The following is a 24,416-nucleotide window of genomic DNA, read 5'->3' on the forward strand; positions in this document are numbered from 1 at the left end:
TGCACTAATGATGAAAAATCTGAAAGAGAAATTAAGAAAACACTCCCATTTACCATTGTAACAAAAAGAATAAAATACCTAGGAATAAACCTACCTAAGGAGACAAAAGACCTGTATGCAGAAAACTATAAGACACGGATGAAAGAAATTAAAGAGGATACAAACAAATGCAGAGATATACCATATTCTTGGATTGGAAGAATCAACATTGTGAAAATGACTATACTACCTAAAGCAATCTACAGATTCAATGCAACCCTTATCAAACCACCAATGGCATTTTTTCACAGAACTAGAACAAAAAATTTCACAATTTCTATGGAAACACAAAAGACCCTGAATAGCCAAAGCAATCTTGAGAAAGAAAAACGGAGCTGGAGGAATCAGGCTTCCGGACTTCAGACAATACTACAAGGCTACAGTAATCAAGACAGTATGGTACTGGCACAAGAACAGAAATATAGGTCAATGGAACAGGATAGAAAGCCCAGAGATAAACCTACACACATATGGTCACCTTATTTTTGATAAAGGAGGCAAGAATATACAATGGAGAAAAGACAGCCCCTTCAATAAGTGGTGCTGGGAAAACTAGATAGCTACATGTAAAAGAATGAAATTAGAACACTCCCCAACACCATACACAAAAATAAACTCAAAATGGATTACAGACCTAAATGTAAGGCCAGAAACTATAAAACTCTTAGAGGAAAACATAGGCAGAACACTCTGTGTCATAAATCACAGCAAGATCATTTTTGACCCACCTCCTAGAGAAATGGAAATAAAAACAAAAATAAACAAATGGGACCTAATGAAACTTAAAACCTTTTGCACAGCAAAGGAAACCATAAACAAGACAAAAGACAACCCTCAGAATGGGAGAAAATATTTGCAAATGAAGCAACTGACAAAGGATTAATCTCCAAGATTTACAAGCAGCTCATGTAGCTCAATATCAAAAAAAACAAACAACCCAATCCAAAAATGGGCAGAAGACCTAAATAGACATTTCTCCAAAGAAGATATACAGATTGCCAACAGACACATGAAAGAATGCTCAACATCATTAATCATTAGAGAAATGCAAATCAAAACTACAATGAGGTATCACCTCACACCAGTCAGAATGGCCATCATCAAAAAATCTACAAACAATAAATGTTGGAGAGGGTGTGGAGAAAAGGGAACCCTCTTGCACTGTTGGTGGGAATGTAAACTGATACAGCCAGTATGGAAAACAGTATGGAGGTTCCTTAAAAAACTAAAAATAGAACTACCATTCGGCCCAGTAATCCCACTACTGGGCATATACCCTGGGAAAATCATAATTCAAAAGGAGTCATGTACCACAATGTTCATTGCAGCACTATTTACAATAGCCAGGACATGGAAGCAACCTAAGTGTCCATCAACAGATGAATGGATAAAGAAGATGTGGCACATATATACAATGGAATATTACTCAGCCATAAAAAGAAACGAAATTGAGTTATCTGTAGTGAGGTGGATGGGCCTAGAGTCTGTCATACTGAGTGAAGTAAGTCAGAAAGAGAAAAACAAATACCGTATCCAAACACATATATATGGAATCAAAAAAAAAAAAAGGGTTATGAAGAACGTAGGGGCAGGACAGGAATAAAGACACAGATGTAGAGAATGGACTTGAGGACATGGGGAGGGGGAAGGATAAGCTGAGACGAAGTGAGAGAGTGTCATGGACTTACATATACTACCAAATGTAAAATAGATAGCTAGTGGGAACAGCCGCATAGCACAGGGAGATCAGCTCAGTGCTTTGTGACTACCTAGAGGGGTGGGATAGGGAGGGTGGGAGGGAGATGCAAGAGGGATGAGATATGGGGATATATGTATATGTATAGCTGATTCACTTTGTTATAAAGCAGAAACCAACAGCCCATTGGAAAGCAATTATACTCCAATAAAGATGTTTAAAAAAAAAAGACACATGCACCCCAATGTTCACACCGCAGCATTATTTACAATAGCCAGGACATGGAAGCAACCTAAATGTCCATCAACAGAGGAATGGATAAAGATGTGGTACATATATACAATGGAATATTACTCAGCCATTAAAAGGAATGAAATTGGGTCATTTGCAGAGATGTGGATGGACCCAGAGACTATCATACAGAGTGAAGTAAGTCAGAAAGAGAAAAACAAGTATCATATACTAACACGTGTATGTGGAATCTAAAAAAATGGTATAGATGATCTTATTTGCAAAGCAGACACAGAGGAAGAGAACAAATGTATGGATACAAAGGGGGAAGGGGGGTGGGATGAATTGGGAGATGGGGATTGACATATAAAGACTATTGATATACTATGTATAAAATAGATAACTAATGAGAACCTACTGTATAGCACAGGGAGCTCTACTCAATGCTCTGCAGTGACCTAAATGGGAAGGAAGTCCAAAAAGGAGGGGATATATGTATACTATAGCTGATTCACTTGGTTGTACAGTAGAAAGTAAAAACACAACACTGTAAAGAAACTATATTCCAATTTTTAAAAAAATGAACAAAATAAGTTTTTAAAGTATGTTAGAAGAATTTATTTTTCAACTATTTTATTTTAATCTACACTGGGGTCAACGCAAAGAAAAAAAAAATTAAGAAATAAGTGTCCCTTCCCCGTGGTTCCCAGTTCACACATATGGGCACATAGTTCACAGCGTAAAATGATATATTGGTCTTCCAAATGATTATTTAAGAACCATCCATTTAAACTTGAACCGTTTAAATTTTTTTCCTTCACATTCAACAACAATAAAAAGTAATAAAAATCTTTCTGTGATGCCAGAAAAAACAAACAAAAAAAAGAATGAAAGAAGTGTCCTTGAGGTAGTCTAATTCATTTTCATTTCAACGATATTCCAATAAACACTGAATGTTGGAATCAAACTAAAGGCTTGAAGGCACTGGCCTGGCCTCCAGAAAGTGACGATGAGGACAGAAAGCAAAGCTGGGGGAATGGGAGGAACGGGTATTAAAATCTGGAATGTTAAAAGCCCTCCTCAAAGACAGCAAACCTAGGATTAAGGATTCCACTGAGTTGCTTCTAGAATTAGATCATGTTAGAGACTATCTAATCCAGCTCCATTTGTATGAAATAAGAAAAGTGACGTCCAAAGAGCTTGTGAGTTTTTCAAGGTAACACAGTGCCGTGATCTGCACAGAGAGTTTTTGGGGTTCTTTCCTTGACACATCACCTCCACCCCAACCCCTGAAGACCATGTATGGACCCGACTTCTTTATATCTCTCTCTCTCTTTTTCCTCTGATTCCCTCCACCATTTCTTTTTATCATTTTTATTACTCTCTCATTTTCCCATCCCTCCTTTCCCATCACCCCCTTCTTAGGTTTTTGGCCTGTCAGTGCCCTCAGTGGCATCCATGGGCACTGTTTACCTGAGAGCATTCAGGCCTAAGCTGATGACCTTGCCCGGCACTAACCGAGAAACAAAACAAGCTCTGCGACCCCGTTGTCTGGTTCAGCTCCCCATCATCAAACACTGTGATGACCGCAATGGTTTCCTCTCTGGTGTTCTGCTCCTCACATCCCTTCTTCTCACCTTGCGCAATTAGATTTTGAGCCCCTCAAGGGCTCTTTACTAATTTCTGAATGCCTAGAGCCTGATATAGAATGAATGGAAATAAATAGGGTTTCCAGATAAAATACAGTGTACCAGTTGAGTCTAAGTTTCACATAAACAAATAGTTTTTCGCTCAAGTATGTCCCACATACTGCAAGGGGAATGAAAAAAAAATTATTCATTGTTTATCTGAAATTCAAATTTAACTAGGCGCCCTATATTTTTATTTCCTAAATCCAACAACCCTAAAATAACACCAATATTAATTAAGAACCTCTACTGGTTACAACTCAGTTGTGACTCAGAACTGGCGCTGTAACACACGAGGGAAGAGGAGGAGAGGGGGACATTGCTGCGGGCAAGGCCTAGGACCTAACAGCTGCTTGCTTTGAAGGACTGGCTGCTCTCTTATTTTTCAGTTCTTTAGTTTCCTGCTGATTACTGTTAACTATGGCGTAAAAAAATAAATTACGAAGTCTTGGCCAAACATGAAAGAGAAGATTAAAAGGTTCCTAAGTGCATGGCCCGAGAAGCAAAAGAAGAAGAAGGCATACTTATAGGCATACTTTCATCAGTTTTTGATTAAACAACTTATTACTTTTTAACTTGCAATATTAAAATACAACTACTAGGGCTTCCCTGGTGGCGCACTGGTTGAGAGTCTGCCTGCCAATGCAGGGGACACGGGTTCGAGCCCTGGTCTGGGAGGATCCCACATGCCGCGGAGCAACTGGACCCATGAGCCACAATTACTGAGCCTGCGCGCCTGGAGCCTGTGCCCTGCAACAAGAGAGGCCGCGATAGTCAGAGGCCCGCGCACCGCGATGAAGAGTGGCCCCCACTTGCCACAACTAGAGAAAGCCCTCGCACAGAAACGAAGACCCAACACAGGCATAAATAAATAAATAAACAAATACTTTAAAAAAAAATACAACTACTAATATTTTAGTTATTTAAAACACTGCAGAAAAATAAATAAATAAAAACTCACTGTCCTCAATCTCTTCCTCTCCATAGAAACTACTAACTTTACACCATGATTTTGGTCGACATCTTGCTGTTATTGCTTAAGGAAAATAACTAGCACATTAAAAAAGAACAGAATGTGTTAGCACCTAGTAGCTACTCACTAAGTATCTGCCAGGATTAATAAAGAACAAAACAGAAAGTAAGGACAATAGAGTGAGTATTACTTTAAAAAAAAAAAAAACAACTATTTAACTTAAAGGACTATTAAAAAGTATTTTTAAAAGGTATTAAAGGAATACTTTTTATTTCCTTTAGTTATATATTTGTTAGCACTATTAATACTTAAGGCTTGGGAAAACCAGGCATGTAATGTAATCAGGGACCACTTTCACCACACCATAACAAGGCAACTTAAATCATCTTCCCTGTGCTTTAAAAAATTTTCTAGATGATTAAGTATCATCTTTCTTTGATAAAAGCAGGTGAACTTGTTGATATCAAAAAGATTTCTCCCTCTTTCATCTGTGAAACTATAATTTCATACACTTATGCAATACTGCAAGTATACCAACTGTAAATATAAAAATGACATCATAGCTATAAAATACATTTTCTTGGGATTACATCTAAGAAGCAAATTTTCTAACAAAAAAGAACTATATGAAGAATGTTAAATAGAGAACCTTCAAGCAAAATTCAAAGTGCCATTATTCCTCTAGCACTATTTGTATTAAGACCTCATGCAAGTAACTGTTTCAATGATACCCCTGAGTTTTTCATCCAGTTCTTCATTCATTCATTCCATAATCCATCATCTATTGAAAAGAAACAAATGACTTAATCCAGCATTTATAATCAGAGGGAGGACCCAGTAAATGCAATGTTGAAGCTAGGTCATCGTGCATTATTTTCATAGTATTTTGTGTTAGCCCAATAGATGCATCTAAATAGATATAGTAAAACTAAATCTTGAAAGAAAATAGGAAAATCTCATAAGCAGTTCATCAACATTTACCATGGATGCAATTTTCAAAAACAATTACATCTAAAACAAAAGTGTGAACATAAACAAAACTTACTTTAAATCTCTAAATCAGACGTTTGAACAGAGAGGACTATTTCCAAACATACTAGGATTTGTATTAAATATTCAAACTCTAAGAATAAGAACTAAAATTCCAATAAAATTTGCCTAGATACCCTGCTATGCTATGTATGTTTTATAACATCAAAGTAATAAATAGCATATACACATAATGTCAAGTTACTTTTGGTAGCACCAAATTTAAGAATTCTTAATGGTCCCAATGATAAAGAACCTTTCAAACCTGACTCTCAACCCCTTTTAAAGTAATTATAGATAAATAATTATTCATAAATAAAAACAAGGGGAAAAATCCCAAAGCACTTGTAATTACGCTCAAGGAGTTTAGAGCAGATAAATATCTTTTAAGCTGATGCTCTGATTAGGAAACAAATGGCAACATTTTCAAACTTTCAATTAGCACTTAATTTAATTCACTGGCAATTTGTTCAATCAATAATTTGTTTCTAAAGCCAAACTATGTCTTTTAATTACCGCAATAAATCTACCGTAGTCTTCACTTCAGACTAGGTATAAATTCTCTTTTTAAACCTCACTGTTTATGTGAATGGCTGAGGCTGTTTAAAAGTTGTGGAACCATTAAAATCCCGTATTCTAGCATAAAGACAAGTCCTTAGCACTAACTCTAAAGAGCAGAAATTTAATTAAATCAGTATGACAACTTCCTAGACTATAAGCCATCCACTGCAGGTGTCACTTTATTCTCTAATATATTAAATATGTAACTGTCATCGCTATGTAATATTATCAATACAATTAAAATGTTCAGACAGGCGTTTCCACAAGTTATTATTCAAACATGCTCACTTGAGTTAAATATGATTCCTTGAACAAAAACCACCTCGGCAATGCTGGTGTGTGCCACAAGCACAGGTCCTCGCGACACAATAAGCACTAAAATATTGTGATACATAGGTGTGTCAAGCTACTGCAGCAAGGTTGTTCACATTTTTATCATAAAACCACCTTTGTGGACAAAGCTCTATACCTTTCAGAAAACATTCACCGAACCAGAACCAAAGACAGAGAGCACTGTTTCCACGTGACTAAGAAACATGTACTTGTGACAGTTGTGAGGTTTGTTTTACAACATTTGGAAATTTAGACGAGGATTTAAAAGATTTCTAAAGTCAATGATTACAACCTAATTATTGTTACCCCATTCATTGTCATACCTTAAATCTGTATTAACAGGGCTTTCTAGGACATAGCAGCCATTCTATTAAACCTGATTTCTGAAATGAGGCAGAAAGAACATCTTAAAATGATGAAAAGCTTACAGTCAGTTGAAGAAAGAGAGGAACAAACAACAAAAAAGGAAGTTTAAAAATTTATGTTGCCCAATTAGAATTTTTAAATACGTAGCCAAATTCAAAAGACAAGATTAAAGTAATAGAAATTTTGGTCATGTACTATTTTCCTAACTCACAAGGATACCATCATTTTTACTTATATTTCCTTCATTAAGTATTTCTTTCAAAAAAAAAAAACCAAAAACCTGTTTTCATTGATGTTATTACTGTTGCTGTTGGTGGTAGCAGTATTTAGTTGATAATTGTTATGATCAATTGGTGTAACTGGATTTTTCTGAAAATAATTTGATCCCTTTAGACAATCAGTTTCTAGAAGGATCAGAGCACTGACCACTGCATGGGAAGAAAGGGATCTGTCCATGAGAGATTAAGACCAGAGAATCAATAGAATTTGAACACAGATCAAATGTAAATACTAGGTACAGTTTTGAGGAATAACATCAACATTTAGTTACAAGGAGACAAAAGGGAGAACGTGCGTGAAGGAAAGGTCTCTGTCTTTTGTTCCATTCTCTCTGACCTACCACATGCCCATCAGAAGACAGCAATGCGCCAATAGCAGGAAAAGAGATCGGGAGGGTAGGGGGATGCAAGGGAAAGAGGAGGATATCTGAGCAGAGCCCCCTCCATGTGCACTTACATAAAATTCAAAATCTCACAAAGCTAACTAATAGCATTAATGCCAGTACAGAGCAAGGAGAGAGGGCTCAAACCCACAAAATCAGTGCTCTTACAGTGCCACATCCGGGCAGATTAAAATGGGAGCCCTGTATGAGAGGGTGGCATTGAGACCGGCTGGGCCATTTCCTCACCACAACCCCCCTTTCGTCCTCCCAGGAACTCTCCTCTTATTGGTGCCTTTGGGTCTTTTCTCTTGGGCTTGTCTGATTCTCCAGAAAAGAATCATCCATCTCCAGAGTAGCGGCAAAAGGGATCTGGGAGCTGGGATGGGGAAGAGCGTTAAGGATCTTTCCACTCAACATGATTCCCTGCTTTCAGAAAGGTACCATTGTTCTGAACTGTGCCTAATATCCCTGAGTCTAGATTCCCTCCAGTTTAGCCTCTCCAGAGAGCAGCCCTTCAGTCTTCTGCTGGGAGTTGGGAGGCACAGTCATCTGGCTGCCTGGTTTGGGGGGAGTGGGTAGGATCAGGAGTTCCAGCTACTTCTTACACAGACCTTCCACCAAGTCTCCTATTTTTGCCCCCATGCACCCTTACTTTGAAAAGCATCTTTCTGCACCTTCCAGGGGTTAATATGGCATGAGTTGGCTACTTCTGAACTGTCCTTGCTGTTGCTTAGGGTTCAACTGTCTCTTTTCAGCCAGGGTAGTGACCACCAGTTCATTTGCTTTCTGGTTTCCAAAATGTTGAGTCTGAGATGTCCTCTCCATTTTGCTTTGTTCCTGTGGGCTTTATTCCCTTTCAGTAATTTTTGTGTGGGTTCGGAGATAAAGGAAGTAAACATACGCATGTATGTGTTCAATTCCCACTATTTACTCAGAAGTTAGCAATTGTTTCCTATTAAATTATTTCTTCCATTCTCCAGTAACTTCTGCTAATTCAGGCAATTTAATTTTCTTATGCAAAAATGTCAATCCCCCATAAGTGGGAAAGAATCCAGTAGAACGACAAGAAAACTAAATGGCAGCTGCTCTAACCTCAGCCAAGGTAAAGTGAGAGATGCCCACATCAAGTTTTCTTTCTCAGAATTAGCACCAACCACAGTAAAAGGTCTTAGTGTGAAGCAAAATAGAAAGCAAAGCACGTTCTGGATCTTGGAATACTGAATAAAGTCAAATGAATGCCTCAAAGTCATCAATTTCACCCAATGAACAAGTACATAAATCTCGTAAGAAAAATCAGCACTACAACTCAAGGTCGAGCAAAGCTGAATCCTTGGCATGATGCTCTTGTCTCAATACTCAGTTCTCTGTCATCTCTTCTACTATAACTTCTGTTTCCAGGGCACTAGGATGTCCTTAACTCCATTATTTCAAGTTATGTACAGAGCAATCCTGACATCTCACTAGATCTCAAATTCATTCTAGTCAAAACCAATCACATCCTCTACTTCCCCCTGAAAGAGAATTCTCTTCTCACCTTTCTCATCTGTCTAACCCTTTGGAATTTTCTTTAACTCTTCCTCTCCGCTACCTGCTTTATGCAACTTATCAACAAGTCATTTTATTTATTCCTTCACAATGTCTCTTGGGGCTAATGGTGGTGTTACTTTTTTTTTTTTTTTAATTTTTTTTGACGTGGACCATTTTTAAAGTCTTTACTGAATTTCTTACAATATTGCTTCTGTTTTATGTTTTGGTTTTTCGGCCACGAAAAAGATCCCATGTGGGATCTTAGCTCCCAGACCAGGGATGGAACCCGCACCCCTTGCAATGGAAGGCGAAGCCTTAACCACTGGACCACCAGGGAAGTCCCGGTGTTACTTTTAATAGTGGAACTTGAGAACAGTTTAAATGTCCCCAAATGGGAAAACCGTTAAGTAAACAATGGTATATCCACATGATGGAGTATAAGGCAGACACTAGAACGATGTTTTAAAAATATATTTAATTACATGAAAGCATGTCTACGTCATAATTCTAAAGAAATTTTTAATGCAAAATTAAATATATAGTAAGATTAGAAGAAAAAATTTAACAAGGGAAAACAGGAAAGGGAACAAGGAAATTTTCTTAAGTGACGGCAATGTTCTAGATCTGGCGTTACGGTTACATGAGTGTATAGAATTGCTAAATTCATTGAACATTCACTGCCTAAGCCCTGTTCTTAAAATTGTATTCCATGTAAGCATATCTAAAAATTTTTTATTTAAGGGAAAAATCTCATTTTAAAACAGTGACTAGGAGGAAACTGGCCAAAATGTGGACAATGATTGAATTTAAATAATGAAACTATGGATCATTTTTTTCTCTGGCTTCCAAACTTTCTTTGATGAGCACAGGAAAAAAGAGAGAAGATGGGGAAGTTCCTTTACATATTCTTTTCCAATTCCTCTTCCTTTGCTACCATCTGACAAGATTAGAACAACAGCCTTCTGCCATCGGCCATCCTGGGTTAAATATGCCAGCCAAAAATCTCTGTAAAGGAGCTGGCAGGAAGCTTTTTTTTGTGGGGCAGGAGAAAGAAAAATAAGGATATCGTTTACATTTCACCTCCTATTCAAAACCTTAGGAACTCTCTGCCTGCTGTCCACAAGATTAAGTCTAACCTCTTCTACTTAGCTTGCCAAGACCTCTGTAATCTAGACCCATCCCTGCCACTCCATCTTATTACCCACAAATTCCAACCACGAACCCTCCACTCCCGTTCGTCTTCTATTTCAAGACTAAACTTTGCTCAAAGTAAGAGGCAACTTTTTACCTGCTGAAATGCTGACAGTAACGTTAAATTAATTCTCTCTAGAGTCTATTATCCCCACACGAACCATCACCGGGAAATGTTTCCCACAGAGAGACAACTATATTGCACTGTCTCCAAAATTGGAAATGTAGCAGTGAATCCAAAAGTGAAGATTGTTGATATTAAATCTTGGAATCCAAAAATAGAGGTGTAAACACTGCAATAGTCATAGTGCTTAACTGTGTATAAATACGGAGCAGGCCATCTTGCTGCTGGCAGTCAAGCACTCACGTCCCACACACAGGCTAGCCCTGTGATACCAGGTTTTTGCTACATATCATTATGCATGGACTGCGGATCCTACATCCCAGAAAGGTACTAAAACTGGTAAATTAAGTCATTTTGGTAAGAGCCAAAGCGCACAAGTTGATAAAACAATAACAACACGGGGCTTTTTTGAGAACACGTATAGTCCTTTAACATCTGCTTTGAACACTTTACGGTTCAAAATCAGCTAATGCTAAAAGAAAATTTAAACCTCTTGAATTTTGAATTTAAAAAACGCACACAACACTTGAGGCTCCTGAGGCAGAGTTTCCGGCTATTGAGTATGTGTTCTTATATGAAATCACTGAAAATAAACAGGAAACTGTCAAAACTGTCACTGCCCCTTACTCTGTGTCTGTGTGTAAGTCTCTGTCTCTGTGACCCTTCGTTAGTAAAATAAAGCCCTGAGCTAAAGGGTGAGCAGTGAAAACAAAACACACCTGACCTACATTTGACCAGAGATTAACATCACCCTTTACCAGATACTACTGCTTCATAATAAATTGAGTAAGATACGCCCCTCCAGACAGACAGCTCTCCCTCACCAGCCTCACTGAGGCACGCTGGCCTCATCTTGGAGGGGGAGACAGGAGAGTGGGTGTAAGTTCCTGGAAAAGAAACCAAGACAGGGTTCTAGGGGCAAGTACTGCCCACCAACCCTTTTAGCTTCCTTTTTCTGGGGGGGCCACACCGCGAGGCATGCGGGATCTTAGTTCCCCATGCCCTCTGCAGTGGAAGCACAGTCTTAACCACTGCACCGCCAGGGAAGTCCCTAGTTTCCATCTTCAATGTGCTTTTAAAGACCATTGCCTTCCAATTATTTCACCCTTCAAATAACTACACTTACTTTCCAGAATAGGGCATGACAAACTCCCCACTTTATACCTGATGGCAGCACAAATACAAAACTCAATTTTCTAGCACCTTATCTACTAAGCTTAACAAATTTTTCTAAATTCTAAGAGAAAAAGCCAAATGTCCCGCAAAAGGAAGAGGCCTGCATTATTCCAGAATGTCCTACCCTATTCTCATAAACGCCTTAACTTCTTCAGGAAGGGAAATTCCATGGTATTTCAAGGTAGCCCATGGAGCACCTGCCCAGCCCCCGCTCTCTGTTTGTAACTCACCTTTCTGTAGGGCCAGGAAACATTATACTCTCCAGAATACCTTGCTTATCCATTTTATTAAAAAATAAACTCACTCTCCAACTTACCAAATAATTATAACAGGTCCTATTTTTATTCAGAAACATCCTCTCTTCTGTATGTCACCCTCCGCCCTCCTGGCACTGCTCCTCCCACCCGGGACCTGCACGCTGCCTTAGGCTCTGGTCTTTCCCGTTCTCCCTCTTCCACTGCCACGTTAACCCGCACCTTTGTCTATTCATCATTGTAACTGCATTTTTACTCTGAAGTCCCTCATCTTACCCTCACTCTCCAGAGGCAACTTCCTCTGCAGAAGTCACCAGAGAGCATATTTCTTCTTGTTTTCATCTACAGATCAAGTTTGGCTTTTAATATTGGTCAGAAGCCACCTACCTCCTGGAAATGACCTGCATTGTTTTCTTGCCAAATTCTTGCCTCAAGCATTACTGTCTCTGAGAATGCCACATGGAGGACACTCATTTTCTCCGTTTCTTCCTGCTAATAATGCACCACTGTGGTGTAACCGGCTTTCCCCTTAGAGAATCAACCAATAAATACCTCTCTCTCATTTCTGTCTCTCCTCAGTACAGAAGACTGAGCCATATAAACTAACATCAATTCCTATGCTAGAGGTTAAGACCCACTTATATATACCACAGGCAGTATTTCCCAATCATTATATCATCCATTTTCTTGGCAGATTTTTCCAGAAGTATTGCTTACAGCGCTAACCATATTTTCAGTTTCAAGGTTAAATTAAAAGGTGGGATAAAAGAGGAATCAAAACTTGAATGCAATACTGTAACTTATCCTGCAAAACTCTGCTGCCAGCTTGGGGGCGTGGGGGGAGGAGAAAGAGGGGGAATATTCTCATCTCAGTGAAATGATAGTATTGGATAGATCAGTGCTAGACAAGTCACAGCTGTCAAACCATTTTAAGTATATTGAAAACTCTGAACAATCTGTAAAGCAGTTAAGCCAGAGGGACTACAGCTTGTAAATGAAGCAAACAGCAATCATGAGTAGCTCATTGCTTCCTGAGTAAAAATCTGCTCCTTAAAATGTTTAACTTAAAACTAAACCCATTAAAATCCCTATCTGATATTTTAAGAGAGAATGTTTGCAGGAGAGAAGTGGTAAATTATTAATACAGTGTAGACATTACTATGCAAGTAATATCAGGAAAAATTTTATGTAGGTGAACTAAGGGCAGCATATATACACATGTATATATAGTTATACACACACGGGCACCTGCAGATTTACAGGGCTCTCCCCACACCCTCAAAAAAAGACTTGAAAATAAAATTTCCCAGAGAGAATTAAAGTTTAAAATCAACAGTCAAAGATATGGAAAGTCATCTTAAAGAGACAAAAAAGCTTCCAGGCTAGCAAGACTTCTAGAAAAACTAGAAGTTTTTCCAGAAAAACTGATTAATCCATCCAAACAAAAAAGTTTAAGTCTATCGGAGGTGGCAAAGGTGGTACTACGAATAATGATAACAGTAACAACATCACAACAACCTTTATAAAGTTACAGTGGGTAACAACTTTAAGAGGATTAAGACTCATCTAAGATCACACAGCTAGGTAAGTGGCCCAGGTCATTCCGTCTATATCACAGACCCAGAGAGGACCACAAAAAGGAAAAGCAGGCTGCACAAATGCTAAGTGCTTCCAAGGATTAGGGGCCATCATAGAGGTGGAGGGACATTTAAATCATCTAACTCCCTTGCTCCAAATCCAAGCTAACCAAGCAATTTAGGGATCCCTTGGCTGCTGACATAGCTTGCCTGCTTCTAACGGTGGGGCAGAGAGAGAAGTAGCATGGCGGGAGCACATGAACTTAAGGGATACAACCATCTCGAGGATGGAACAGAGGAGAGTTCTGAACTACACAGCTTTCCTCCTGGGCTGCTCCTTACCCCCAATCACCATGTACTCCTGCCTACTGGGAAGGAGTGGTAGGGCAGAGAAAAAATGTTAATTTGAGAGTAACACAAAGGCAATGTAGTTATTATATATAGGGTAGTGAGGTGGTGGGGGGAGAGGGAGTGAAAGGGAAGCTGTTTCTTAAGCAAAAACAAACATTTAACCCCAGAGCCTATTATTTGATAAAATAACAAGCAAGGAAAAGGTAGAGGGAAAGCATCGAGGCCTTATGACCTATTTAGAGGGGCTCAAGGAAGAGAACATAGTACTGAGGCAAGAGTCCAAATTTAGAGATTTTAGTCTTCATTCCTATTAGAAAGACTGATCCCAGGAGAGCATTACGGCACAGCAGTTAAGAGGATGGGCCCTGTAGCCAGACAGACTGGGTTCAAACCTCAGTTCTGCCAGTTACCCAGGTGAGTAGCTTTGGGCAAGTTTCTTAACCTCTCTCTACTTCCTTTACATCATCTATAAAATAATATATAATAATACTATAACAAAATATAATATAAAATAAAATAATATAATTATATAATATATAATACAAAACAAGGTTGTTGTTTAGACTGAATTCATCCACACAGTAGGTGCTGCAGATTATTATGCTGCTAACAATGGAAGGTCTACAGGTGCTGGTGACCTTCTTTTGTTAGTGCACACCTTTATGAAGAACCTCTAAGGATTAAGTATTCAACCACAATTCTAAACTGTATAACCATTATAAAAACCTACAGAAACTGACACAAGGTAAAACAAAAAATCTGAATAGTCAGACATGTATTTTAGAAATTGAGGGGGTCTGGGAGGGATGGATTGGGAGTTTGGGATTGGCAGATGCAAACTATTTTATATAGAATGGATAAACAACAAGGTCCTACTGTATAGCACAGGGAACTATATTCAATATCCTGTGATAAACCGTAATGGAGAGGAATATGGAAAAGAATGTATATATATATAGATGTATAACTGAATCACTTTGCTGTACAGCAGAAATTAACAGAACATTGTAAGTCAACTATACTTCAATAAAATAAATTAAAAATTAAAAAAAAAAAGAATTCACTGCCAGAAACCTCCCCATAAAGAAAGATCCAGGCCCGGATGGTTTCATTGGTGAAATCATTCTTACAACTTCATTTTTCATCTTTAGTTACTGCCATAAATGGGAAGACCCTGCTCCTTTCCAATCTCATCCTATATTTTCCAACAGAGCAGCATCAAGCAGAGCACTGCATATGTAAAAATCGAGCTTAAACCATTTTGGAGTCAGATTATATCTTTGAAAATTTAATAATCAAAAGCTACAGATCTTCTCCCACAAAAATAGGCAAAACAGGGCTTCCCTGGTGGCGCAGTGGTTGAGAATCTTCCTGCTAATGCAGGGGACACGGGTTCGAGCCCTGGTCTGGGAGGATCCCACATGCCGCGGAGCGGCTGGGCCCGTGAGCCACAATTACTGAGCCTGCGCGTCTGGAGCCTGTGCTCCGCAGCAAGGGAGGCCGTGACAGTGAGAGGCCCGCGCACCGTGATGAAGAGTGGCCCCCGCTTGCCACAGCTGGAGAGGGCCCTAGCACAGAAACGAAGACCCAACATAGCAATCAATCAATCAATCAATTAATCAATAAAAAAATAAATCTTTAAAAAAAAAAAAATAGGCAAAACACACAAAATTTTGCACTCAACATCAGGAGGTCCACTGACCCCCATGAAACCAATTGATGGACACCCAAAGATGCTAAATGAATACTGTTAAATGAGCATTAACTGAAGAAGCACAGAGTGATAGTTTAAGGAAAGGACAGAGAACCTGACAGTTTCTCTACCCTCTGATAAATTACAAATGGTAACAATCTGTTCCTAACCTTGAGCAGCAATTCTTCCTGACCTCATTCTAAAAATATCTTTTGGTAATCTTCATCATCATAACCTTAAAGTCTTTTCAAAGCACCAAGGAATTCTTTTTCTAATTTAATTCTTAGGTCCTATCTTTTAGATTTATCCTATCCTTAAAAACTCCCCAATAAGTTCATCACTTCCTAAATGACTTTCCCAGATGTCACTCAACTCTTTCCCATTATTTATATTTCCAATCTTGTAAGCAGCCCACCTTCCCCCATCCCACATCCAATGGCTCACACCAAAAGATCTTATCTCCTTTGGGCCTAAAGAATTGCCTCCAAGGCAAATTCTGGCCGGGATGTATAGCTATATTCCTTATCAGATGCAGGAGGATGAAAAATGGAAACTTCATATTCCCCCCTGGTAGCTATCATTCCCAAGGCTACCTTTAGATAGATGTTATTTTATGAAAAGAAATCCTCCATCCTTTAGCCAAGAGAGGATGCAATGAAATTAACAAAGCATTCCTAAGAGTCTGTGTAGGTAGACTCTGAGACCTTTAATTGCGACTTCATATTTTTCTACAAAACCATATTGTCCTATTAAGAGGCTAACCAGAGCTGTGATTTTCAGTTAAGTCACAGAATGTATAAAAGATAAAGCACTTAGATAACCAAGTGACAGGATATAATTTGAGAGTGGGAAAAAAAACGAAGCTAATGTGTGGCCAAGAAACAATATAAAGGACTCAAGGAAAGATTTCAATAGAAAAAAGAAGAAAAAATTGTACAACATATTTTATCTTAAAACTACATTCGCTTTGGAAAATCATATATTCTACAGTTTGAGATATACAGAGATTTAACCACAGATGAGGTAGGAGTAGGGCAGACTCTGAAATCAAGAAAAGCCAAGATATAAAGAGAAAATATGAAAATAATAACAGCAAATGACCAATGCAACAAGATATACTTTGTGCAGGAAAGAAGTGATAGGGTTTTACTCTAATGAGGACAGTACACCCAAGATTCCACCACTGTACATGCAATCATTATCTACAGCCGTCATTTCAACTTCCTCATATTTCACATACAACCCACTACCTCCCCCGAAACACTGCACTGAAGCACAACGATTCTCTGCATCACCTGGGGTCCCAGTATTGTTCTCTTTCTCCCCTGCTCTACTCTCACGCTGATAATTACCAATCTCAGTCTCCCACTTTCCCATCTAGGACTCCTGTAACCTCAAAGTTAACACATCAAAAATCAACTCAGCTTCCACCCAAAAAACCTGCCCCCCCTCCTGCTGTACCTTTCTCAAATAGGAGCACCATGACTACCTAATCCCCAAAGCTATCCTAGACTCCTTCCTCTCTCTCTCACTCCAAACATCAATGCAAATGCTAAGTGCCTTCAATTTTACCTCCTAGTGAGTCTTAAATGCCATCCTTTCCTCATCTTCTCTACTTTCACCCCGTGCTTGGCTTAGGCCCTCTGCAACTTCTCTAATACAACAGGCCCCTAATCAATTCCTCTCTGCCTTCAAGTTCAGCCCCCTCCAATCTACCTGGCTCACTGCCATTACAGTACAAATCTGACTGTGTCACTCCCCTGCTTACAACTTTTCAATGATTATCCACTGTCTGTGAGGTTCTTTCAGGATCTTCTGGTCCACATCTGAATCTTCAACTGCCATCATTCACCTCCTCTCACTCCCCAACACACACACGTGCACTTAATGCTGTAACAACACAGCACTGCTTGTGTTCCTCTGAATACATCATGCGGTTTGGGAATTCCTTTGCATCATGTAATTCTCTTTTTCATTTCAACACTATTTCAGCCCCTGGAAAACATGTTTTCACCTTTTAATACTTGGGCTTTCCTCACTTTGTAAAGCCTTCCTTGACCACCCCTACCTTCCTCGGATTAACCCCCCTTTTGCTCTACTCCTTCCCTGCCTTCTACATACTTCTATTAATGCACATATGACATATTTTATTATTTGTTCACATGAGTGCCCTCTCTACCAGACTGTGAGTTTGTTGACAGAGCAGGGCCCTGTCTTTTTTCAATTATCAAAATGTAAAAACATGGCTCTAAATCACTCAATAAACATTACTTATTAATTAAAATGATGTCTTCACCCGTTAAGATTTCCTCTCACATTTGAACTGTCCCCCAAAGAGATGGCTTTGAAAAGGAAGATGTGTGAATATAAAGAGTATAAAATACAGTTTAAGTTTGAGTAAAAAAAAAAAAAAAAAAAAAATTAACCCAAGATTACTTGGAGAGCTAGAAATTCTAAGAAATCTTTTAAATGGATGCATGGCAACAGAACCAGAAGCAAAACATGAGCATAATGTGGTAAAAATACTGCCGCAAGGAAAGAAGCCTGACACTTGAGATGATACACGGCAACATGTGCCAAAGCCTAAGGAACTAACAGTCCTGGTTCTCATTTTTCCATCAGATGTGACCCCATGAGAAAGAAACACATGGAAGAAACCACTTACGGAGTAGAAGCAACTACTTTGGACAGTGTTCTGTAAACTTTAAGAATGGCAGAATCCAGGGACTTCCCTGGCGGTCCAGTGGTTAAGACACCATGCTTCCACTGCAGGGGGCATGGGTTCGATCCCTGGTCGGAGAACTAAGATCCCGCATGCCATGCAGCACGGCCAAAAGTAATAATAATAATAGAAAAGAAAAGAAAAAAAAAAAGAATGGCAGAATTCATTCTAAATTTCTTACACTGTGTTGACGAAGGAGCTGGTATTTTTCAGAGCTGGAAGGATGTGAGAGACCACCACCAACTCCCTCCATTTACAAGAGGAGACTTGGGGCTTAGAGAGGAACCCAAGTCTCACCACTAGTTAAGTGGAAGATGAGAAATGAGGACAGTGGCTTCTACTTTCTCTATCTGGGGCTCTTTCCACTACCCCACACTACCCTTCTGCAGGTGAGTTAGGTGCTATATTGTTTTTTTTATTTTGTTTACACATAAAGAGTTATTTGTCTTTCTTAATTCTAAGAGTCTGTAGGTGGTATCCAGACTTTATTTAAATGCTAAAAATGGTTTCCACACTCATAGATTACTTTCATCTTCTACTCTTTTCTTACCCTAACAGGCATAGCAACTCTCAAAGTACAGTCCCATCAGGTTTTGGTAATAATGCTGACATCAGAACATGCCATCTTAAGTCATCACTCATCCTGGTGTGCAAAACCTAGCTATCGCTTCATTGATATTTCATTAAAAGCACTACCATTTCCCTCACTAATCCTAGTGAAGCAGTTTCATTTTACAGTAATAAGAAAGAGGAATAGGTGGGGACGGTGACTGTTCAACAGGCAGGATTGGAATTACAGAATTTGAGGACCACTGAGGCAATGGGATATAGCATATCGAGCCAACAGAGCATTGTAAGTCCACAAACAGGAACTCTGGGTTCCCCCAATGATTATAAAGTCAAGTATCTAATAATGAAATCACAAAATATAGTACCAGTATCATTGATTAAATGCTTGCCATGTGTTAGGGACTGTTCTAAGAGCTTTACATACATCATCGCCAATCCTCACAAAATACCCAAAAGGTAGGTGCGTTACAGATGAGGAAAGTGAGCAGTAATAGCACGAGGGTTTCTACACGCAGGGGGCTCACAGGTGGCAAAACAGAAGGGAGTAGAGGGCAAGTAGGGACTTGGCTCCAACCCTTCTTGAAGAGACATAAACCCCCGTTTCCTAGGTTGTATGTGTATCTGAGGTGGTGAGAACCTTGATGTACAAGCAAAGCACAAGTTTCCTCAGGTGAACTATTCATGGAGCAGGGCAGGAGGGACAGTGGCTGCCCTTCCCCCAATGCCACATACCTCTTAGCACCTCACGGAAACTGAGGACTCCAAAGATGGAGGGCTCTGTCCGGAGTGATGAAGCAGGTAAGTATGGCCGGAGTTGGCATCTGAACCCAGGTTTGTGTGGTTTCAAAGCCCTTTCTCTTCCTACTCTGCCACACTACTTCCTTCTCTATAAATGCCAGATTGTCTAAGAACCATGCAAAATTAGTAGGTAGCAATTTCACAAACCACAAAATATGAAAAATAAATTACACCTCTGAGAACCCTAAACTATCATCCAGAAAGTCAATTATCTAATGCCCTAGAGTAGCATGCATGCTACAGATTCAATACTTCCTAAAGTAGGGCTTAAGTACATTTTAAAGTACACATTCACACACGAATGACAGGAGTCTTTTTTTTTAAGTTTTTTTGTTGGGGTAGAGGGGCATGGGGGGAGGTGGTAAGAAGAGAAAATGGTCTCCTTTGAGAGACTCAAGCTGGTTTAGGACCAAGTTGGTTCACAGGAATGAATGGGTTTTTCGATTATGCCAGCTACTGGGTTTAAAGCTGAATATAATCCAATGACATCCAATATCTTCATCCTAATTTGAGAGCCTAAAATGCCCCTATTTTAAGAGGGAATTCATCTATTCATTCAACAATCTCCAGGTAGGCCTGGGCTAGGAGGTATTACAGAGGCCACAGAGATGTGCAGGACAACTCCGAAACAGTTCCTGCTTAGGAGTACTTACAGCCTAATTAGAAAAATCAGATAAACATGTGCAAGGATTAAATAGCAGCAAATGAACAAATTCTAAAAGGGTGAGTTGCCAAGAAGTGGTAGAAGTGAAGGAAGGAGAAAACTCTGGGCTTTTCAGGAACCAGTGGTATCACTGTAAGCCAGATCTTGAAAGGAAGGGCGGAATCAGAATTAAAGGCAGGAGGGCAGGGAGTTCACAAAGGTCCAGGAACAGGGAAAAGGGCTATTACAAAGCAAATCCACAAATACCCAGAAGTTCTCGCACAAGGGCAAACTGAGGTGTGTACGAGGATATTCATGGGGTCGTGGTTAAATAAGTTATGGTACATCCACACAACGAAATGCAGCTATAAAAATGAATGAGGCGGCTTTATATGTACTGATGTACATTATATACTGCTAAGTAAAAAAAGCAAGGTACAGAGAGTGAGTATACTCTGCTACCATTTGTGTGTTTACAAAAAACAATATTTATACATATATGCTTGTATATGCTTCAATATTCACGGACTATCCATGGAAAGATATAGAAGAAATCTATAAACGGTGGATACCTCTGTCAGCTGAGGACATGGGTAGGTTAAAACCAAGGGACTGTGCTCTGCAGAAGGCAGGTGGGCTAGAGAAGATCCTAAGTGTCAGGGGAAGAGGTTTAGAGAACACGCAGACTCTAGAGCATGGTTTCTCAACAGTGGCATCATTGACATTTGGGGCCAGATAATTCTTTGTTGTAGAATTATCTACAATTCTTTGCTGTAGAACAATCTACAAAATTGTTGTACAGTGCTGTCCTGTGCATTGTAAGATGTTTAACAGCATTCCTGGCCTCTACCCACTAGATGCTGGTAGCACCCCACCTCCCACCCCTGGTTGTGACTCCCAAAAATGTCTCCAGACAATGCCAAGGTGCCCTGGCAGGGAAAATCGCCCCTGGTTGAGAACCACTGCTCAAGAACCACAATATAAACAGTTAACATACAAAACCCTGTTTTACGTTCCTATAAATTAACAAATGCAACATACACTCCAATATGGATCTGAGGAATATAATGGACATTTTTTTGAAATGACTTTCATATATCTGTCATAGTTTCTCAAGTTGTGATAATTCAGGTCCCTTCCCAAATCTGAACTATTCATTTTTAACCATAACTACCCCATCACAGATGTCTCTTTTCTGCATTTGTTGAATACAAGTGATAAAAGTGAAAAAGAAAGGCTAAGTACATTTTCAGCAGTACACAGAGGGTGGGCGAGATTCCCCAGTGGGCTTCCCATGATGCACTGACCCCCTTGGATCTCTTCAGCATAACTTCTCGAGTTAGTAGACCAGCCCCACCTCCTGCAGATATCATGTGCTCTCTAGATCCAAGATCCTCTAGGATGTCAAGGAAGGCAACCCTCCCACAGAAATCTAACAGAAAACTACATTTTGGCTCAGCTTCTGAAAAACTAATATAATTATTGACACAATAAGAACATAATTACTCGTATTATGCTAATAATGTTTCTTCTCATAACTCTTAATGACCACACAAATTACAAGACGCTGTTCAAAAATAATGAAAGACATCACTCCTGTTTTTAAGATTATAAAGAGAATGATTAGTTTATAAAGCCAAGAGAGGCTTTACCTAGATTCTACATATCATGATTTCATTAAGCTTAAAGCCATTTCTAATATACCACAATGAATAGGGAGAAAAAAAAAATACAGACATCCAACAGGCTTGAATATTTTTCAAACACAGATCTAAAACTTTTGTTGATTCTCCTGTGTCTTTTCTTTTCCCAATGCCAGAAATCCAGTAACACCCTGGCAATCTTTGCTTCGTATTTTGAAGTCACTGATTCCTCCAATACTGTTGTAGGTGAAAAGTTCTGGATTTCATTCTCATGAAATCATGCTCTTCAAATTTTAGTATTGTGCCGACTACTTGTGCTTAGCTCTCAGAAGGTTGGCTCTCATTTGTGGAGGTGACCTCCAGTGACCTGACCCTGCAGTAAATACACCTGTGAGTCCCTATGGAAGGTGCTTAAATGTGTCCGCGGCGAAAAAAAGAAACTCACCATTCTAACTACTTCAGGGTAAGTCTGCTCTGTCAAACAGCCTCTGCTTATTGTAATGTAGTCCACCAGTTCATTAAGAGTGGAGCGCTTGTATTCTTTCATTTTAAGATCAGATAGCGTGTCCATGAAGTCAAAAATGACACAGCACTGCTGAAGTTTCTTTAGGAACAGTTCAGGCTGCTCTGAGGATGGAACGTCTAAGAAAAAAAAAGGAAATGGTGTAAGTCTGTCATCAATTTCTAGGTAACAGGAATTCTCTGTGAAAGTTAACTTCAAAAGCAAGCTCAAAAAAATAAGAATTCACATGACAACAGTGTTCTTTTAAACAGTTACACATGGGCAGGAGGGGATACCATATCCACTACTTCAGAGACCTTGTCTTTGGAAACTACATGGTACCAACACAATTGACAGCATTTGCTATTCAGCCACCAAAGATTGACCAAAATCCCAAGAGCTGTTAGAGTTGAAGCGAATTTTAACCAAAAACACCCCAATGTCAACACCCTTAAGCCAAGAACACTGAAAAAGGTCAAACTTTCCATTATACGGTAGACACAGAAGTTTTCACTGTTGGTTTAAATTAATTTCACTAAAAAAATTTCAAAGCAGAAATGTCAGTTGATTCATTTTAATTTCATGCTGACATCCTTGGTATTTAAAGCAACTGTTGGGTGTGTGAGTTTATATTTCTTGTTTTGTTTTGGCTTGATAGCTATGAAGCTTCTTTGTCAAAGAAACTCGAAAAATCAACAAAATCGAGCAATACCAACTCTCTCAAAAAGGGCACATGAGTAATGGGACAATGCGAGCAAACTCTATTAAAATCTAGGCTCTCCCTTTTGACCCATCTTCTTCCTTTATGGTGGGAGAAAACCACTAACATTTTTATTAATATGTTCTCAGAATAAACATCTGTTCTTTTCCTACAGGCAGCAGGTCAGACATTTGGTTTGGTGTCGTTTCTAAAAAATATGTAGAAATTTTACACTAAAATTCCCCAGCGAGAATGGAGACCTGACCTACAGTTAGACTTGAAAGACACCAACTAAGTTGTCGATAGCTCTTTCCACTCCTATCTTCTTTCCACTACTTTATTCCACCAAACTGGAGCTTCTCTGGGAAGGCGATGAAATTATAACAAGAGATCCTCTGCTGCCTTCATCCAAGGCGATTAACTCATTAATCCTCAGAACACTCTTTGAGGTAAGCAGGTGGCATCATATTATTATTCTCTATTTTTCACAAAGAAAATTAGAGACAATCATGGAGGTCCCACAATGAATGAGTTATGAAGCTGGGCTCAGCACCTGGGTCTCTAACCACACTCCCACATTCCTTCTGTATGACTCAAGAAGGACTTGAACAATGTTTGGCCTGTCACTTGCTACCATCCTCAGTTGCCAGCCTCCCAGTAAATGCTTTACAGTGGCCTCACAGCGTGGGCCACCTGCTCCCTGCAGGTAAGTGCAACGGCTAACAGCACCCGTCTTACAGCCACCAGCAGCAGGGAGAGAGGGCTAGATTCCTAGTCACAGGATCCACATGACTCCTCTCCACAACCCCCTTGCCTCCTCACAGCCCACAACCCAAATGCCAGCCCATGTACCCAGGACCTCATGGATAATTCCCCCCAAACACCACCTACTGACATCAACTTTGGGGTAAGCCTAGATGAGGTGCAATGGGCATCTGAAAGTATAGGATTTCCCTACCAGATATAAGGGAACAAGAAGTAGTCAATGTTTTTAAAGGTATATAGCACCACTGCTACTCCCAGCAAAAACAAGTTACATATTTAGAAATTATTCTCAACCAATGAGTTGCCCCTTCCATCACCACCCCATAAATCCCCAAAGGCCTAATGTACCTTATAGTCAAAGAATTGGGGATTTGAGTTCAGCCATGACATATGTCTTATTCTATGACCCTAGACTTAATCACTTCCGAAACATTTAAGCTTTATAAGAACTAAATTTAGACAAACCAAGCTTTCTCTTTAATTGCTATTTGCTTCAGGTATCTACATAAACAAACAAAAACTAAACAAGGCTACTTATCAACATGACTATATATTGTTAACCAATGGCTAATTGTATGTACACGACCATCATGGTTAATTACT

The 24,416-nt window shown here is 39.3% G+C and overlaps 1 protein-coding gene across 4 annotated transcripts in view; it reads right to left on the minus strand.

The window, feature by feature from the left end:
• PPP2R5E (protein phosphatase 2 regulatory subunit B'epsilon) overlaps window positions 1–24,416 on the minus strand; it is a 149,165-nt gene that overhangs the window by 50,553 nt on the left and 74,196 nt on the right. For all 4 annotated transcript variants that reach the window (XM_007192968.3, XM_007192969.3, XM_057543125.1 and 1 more), the window contains exon 3: window positions 22,292–22,488. In XM_007192968.3, the coding sequence (XP_007193030.2) occupies window positions 22,292–22,488 (197 nt within the window). The remainder of the gene's footprint in view (window positions 1–22,291; window positions 22,489–24,416) is intronic.

Source organism: Balaenoptera acutorostrata, chromosome 3 (genome assembly GCF_949987535.1).
Source record: "Balaenoptera acutorostrata chromosome 3, mBalAcu1.1, whole genome shotgun sequence".
Lineage (NCBI taxonomy): Eukaryota > Metazoa > Chordata > Mammalia > Artiodactyla > Balaenopteridae > Balaenoptera > Balaenoptera acutorostrata.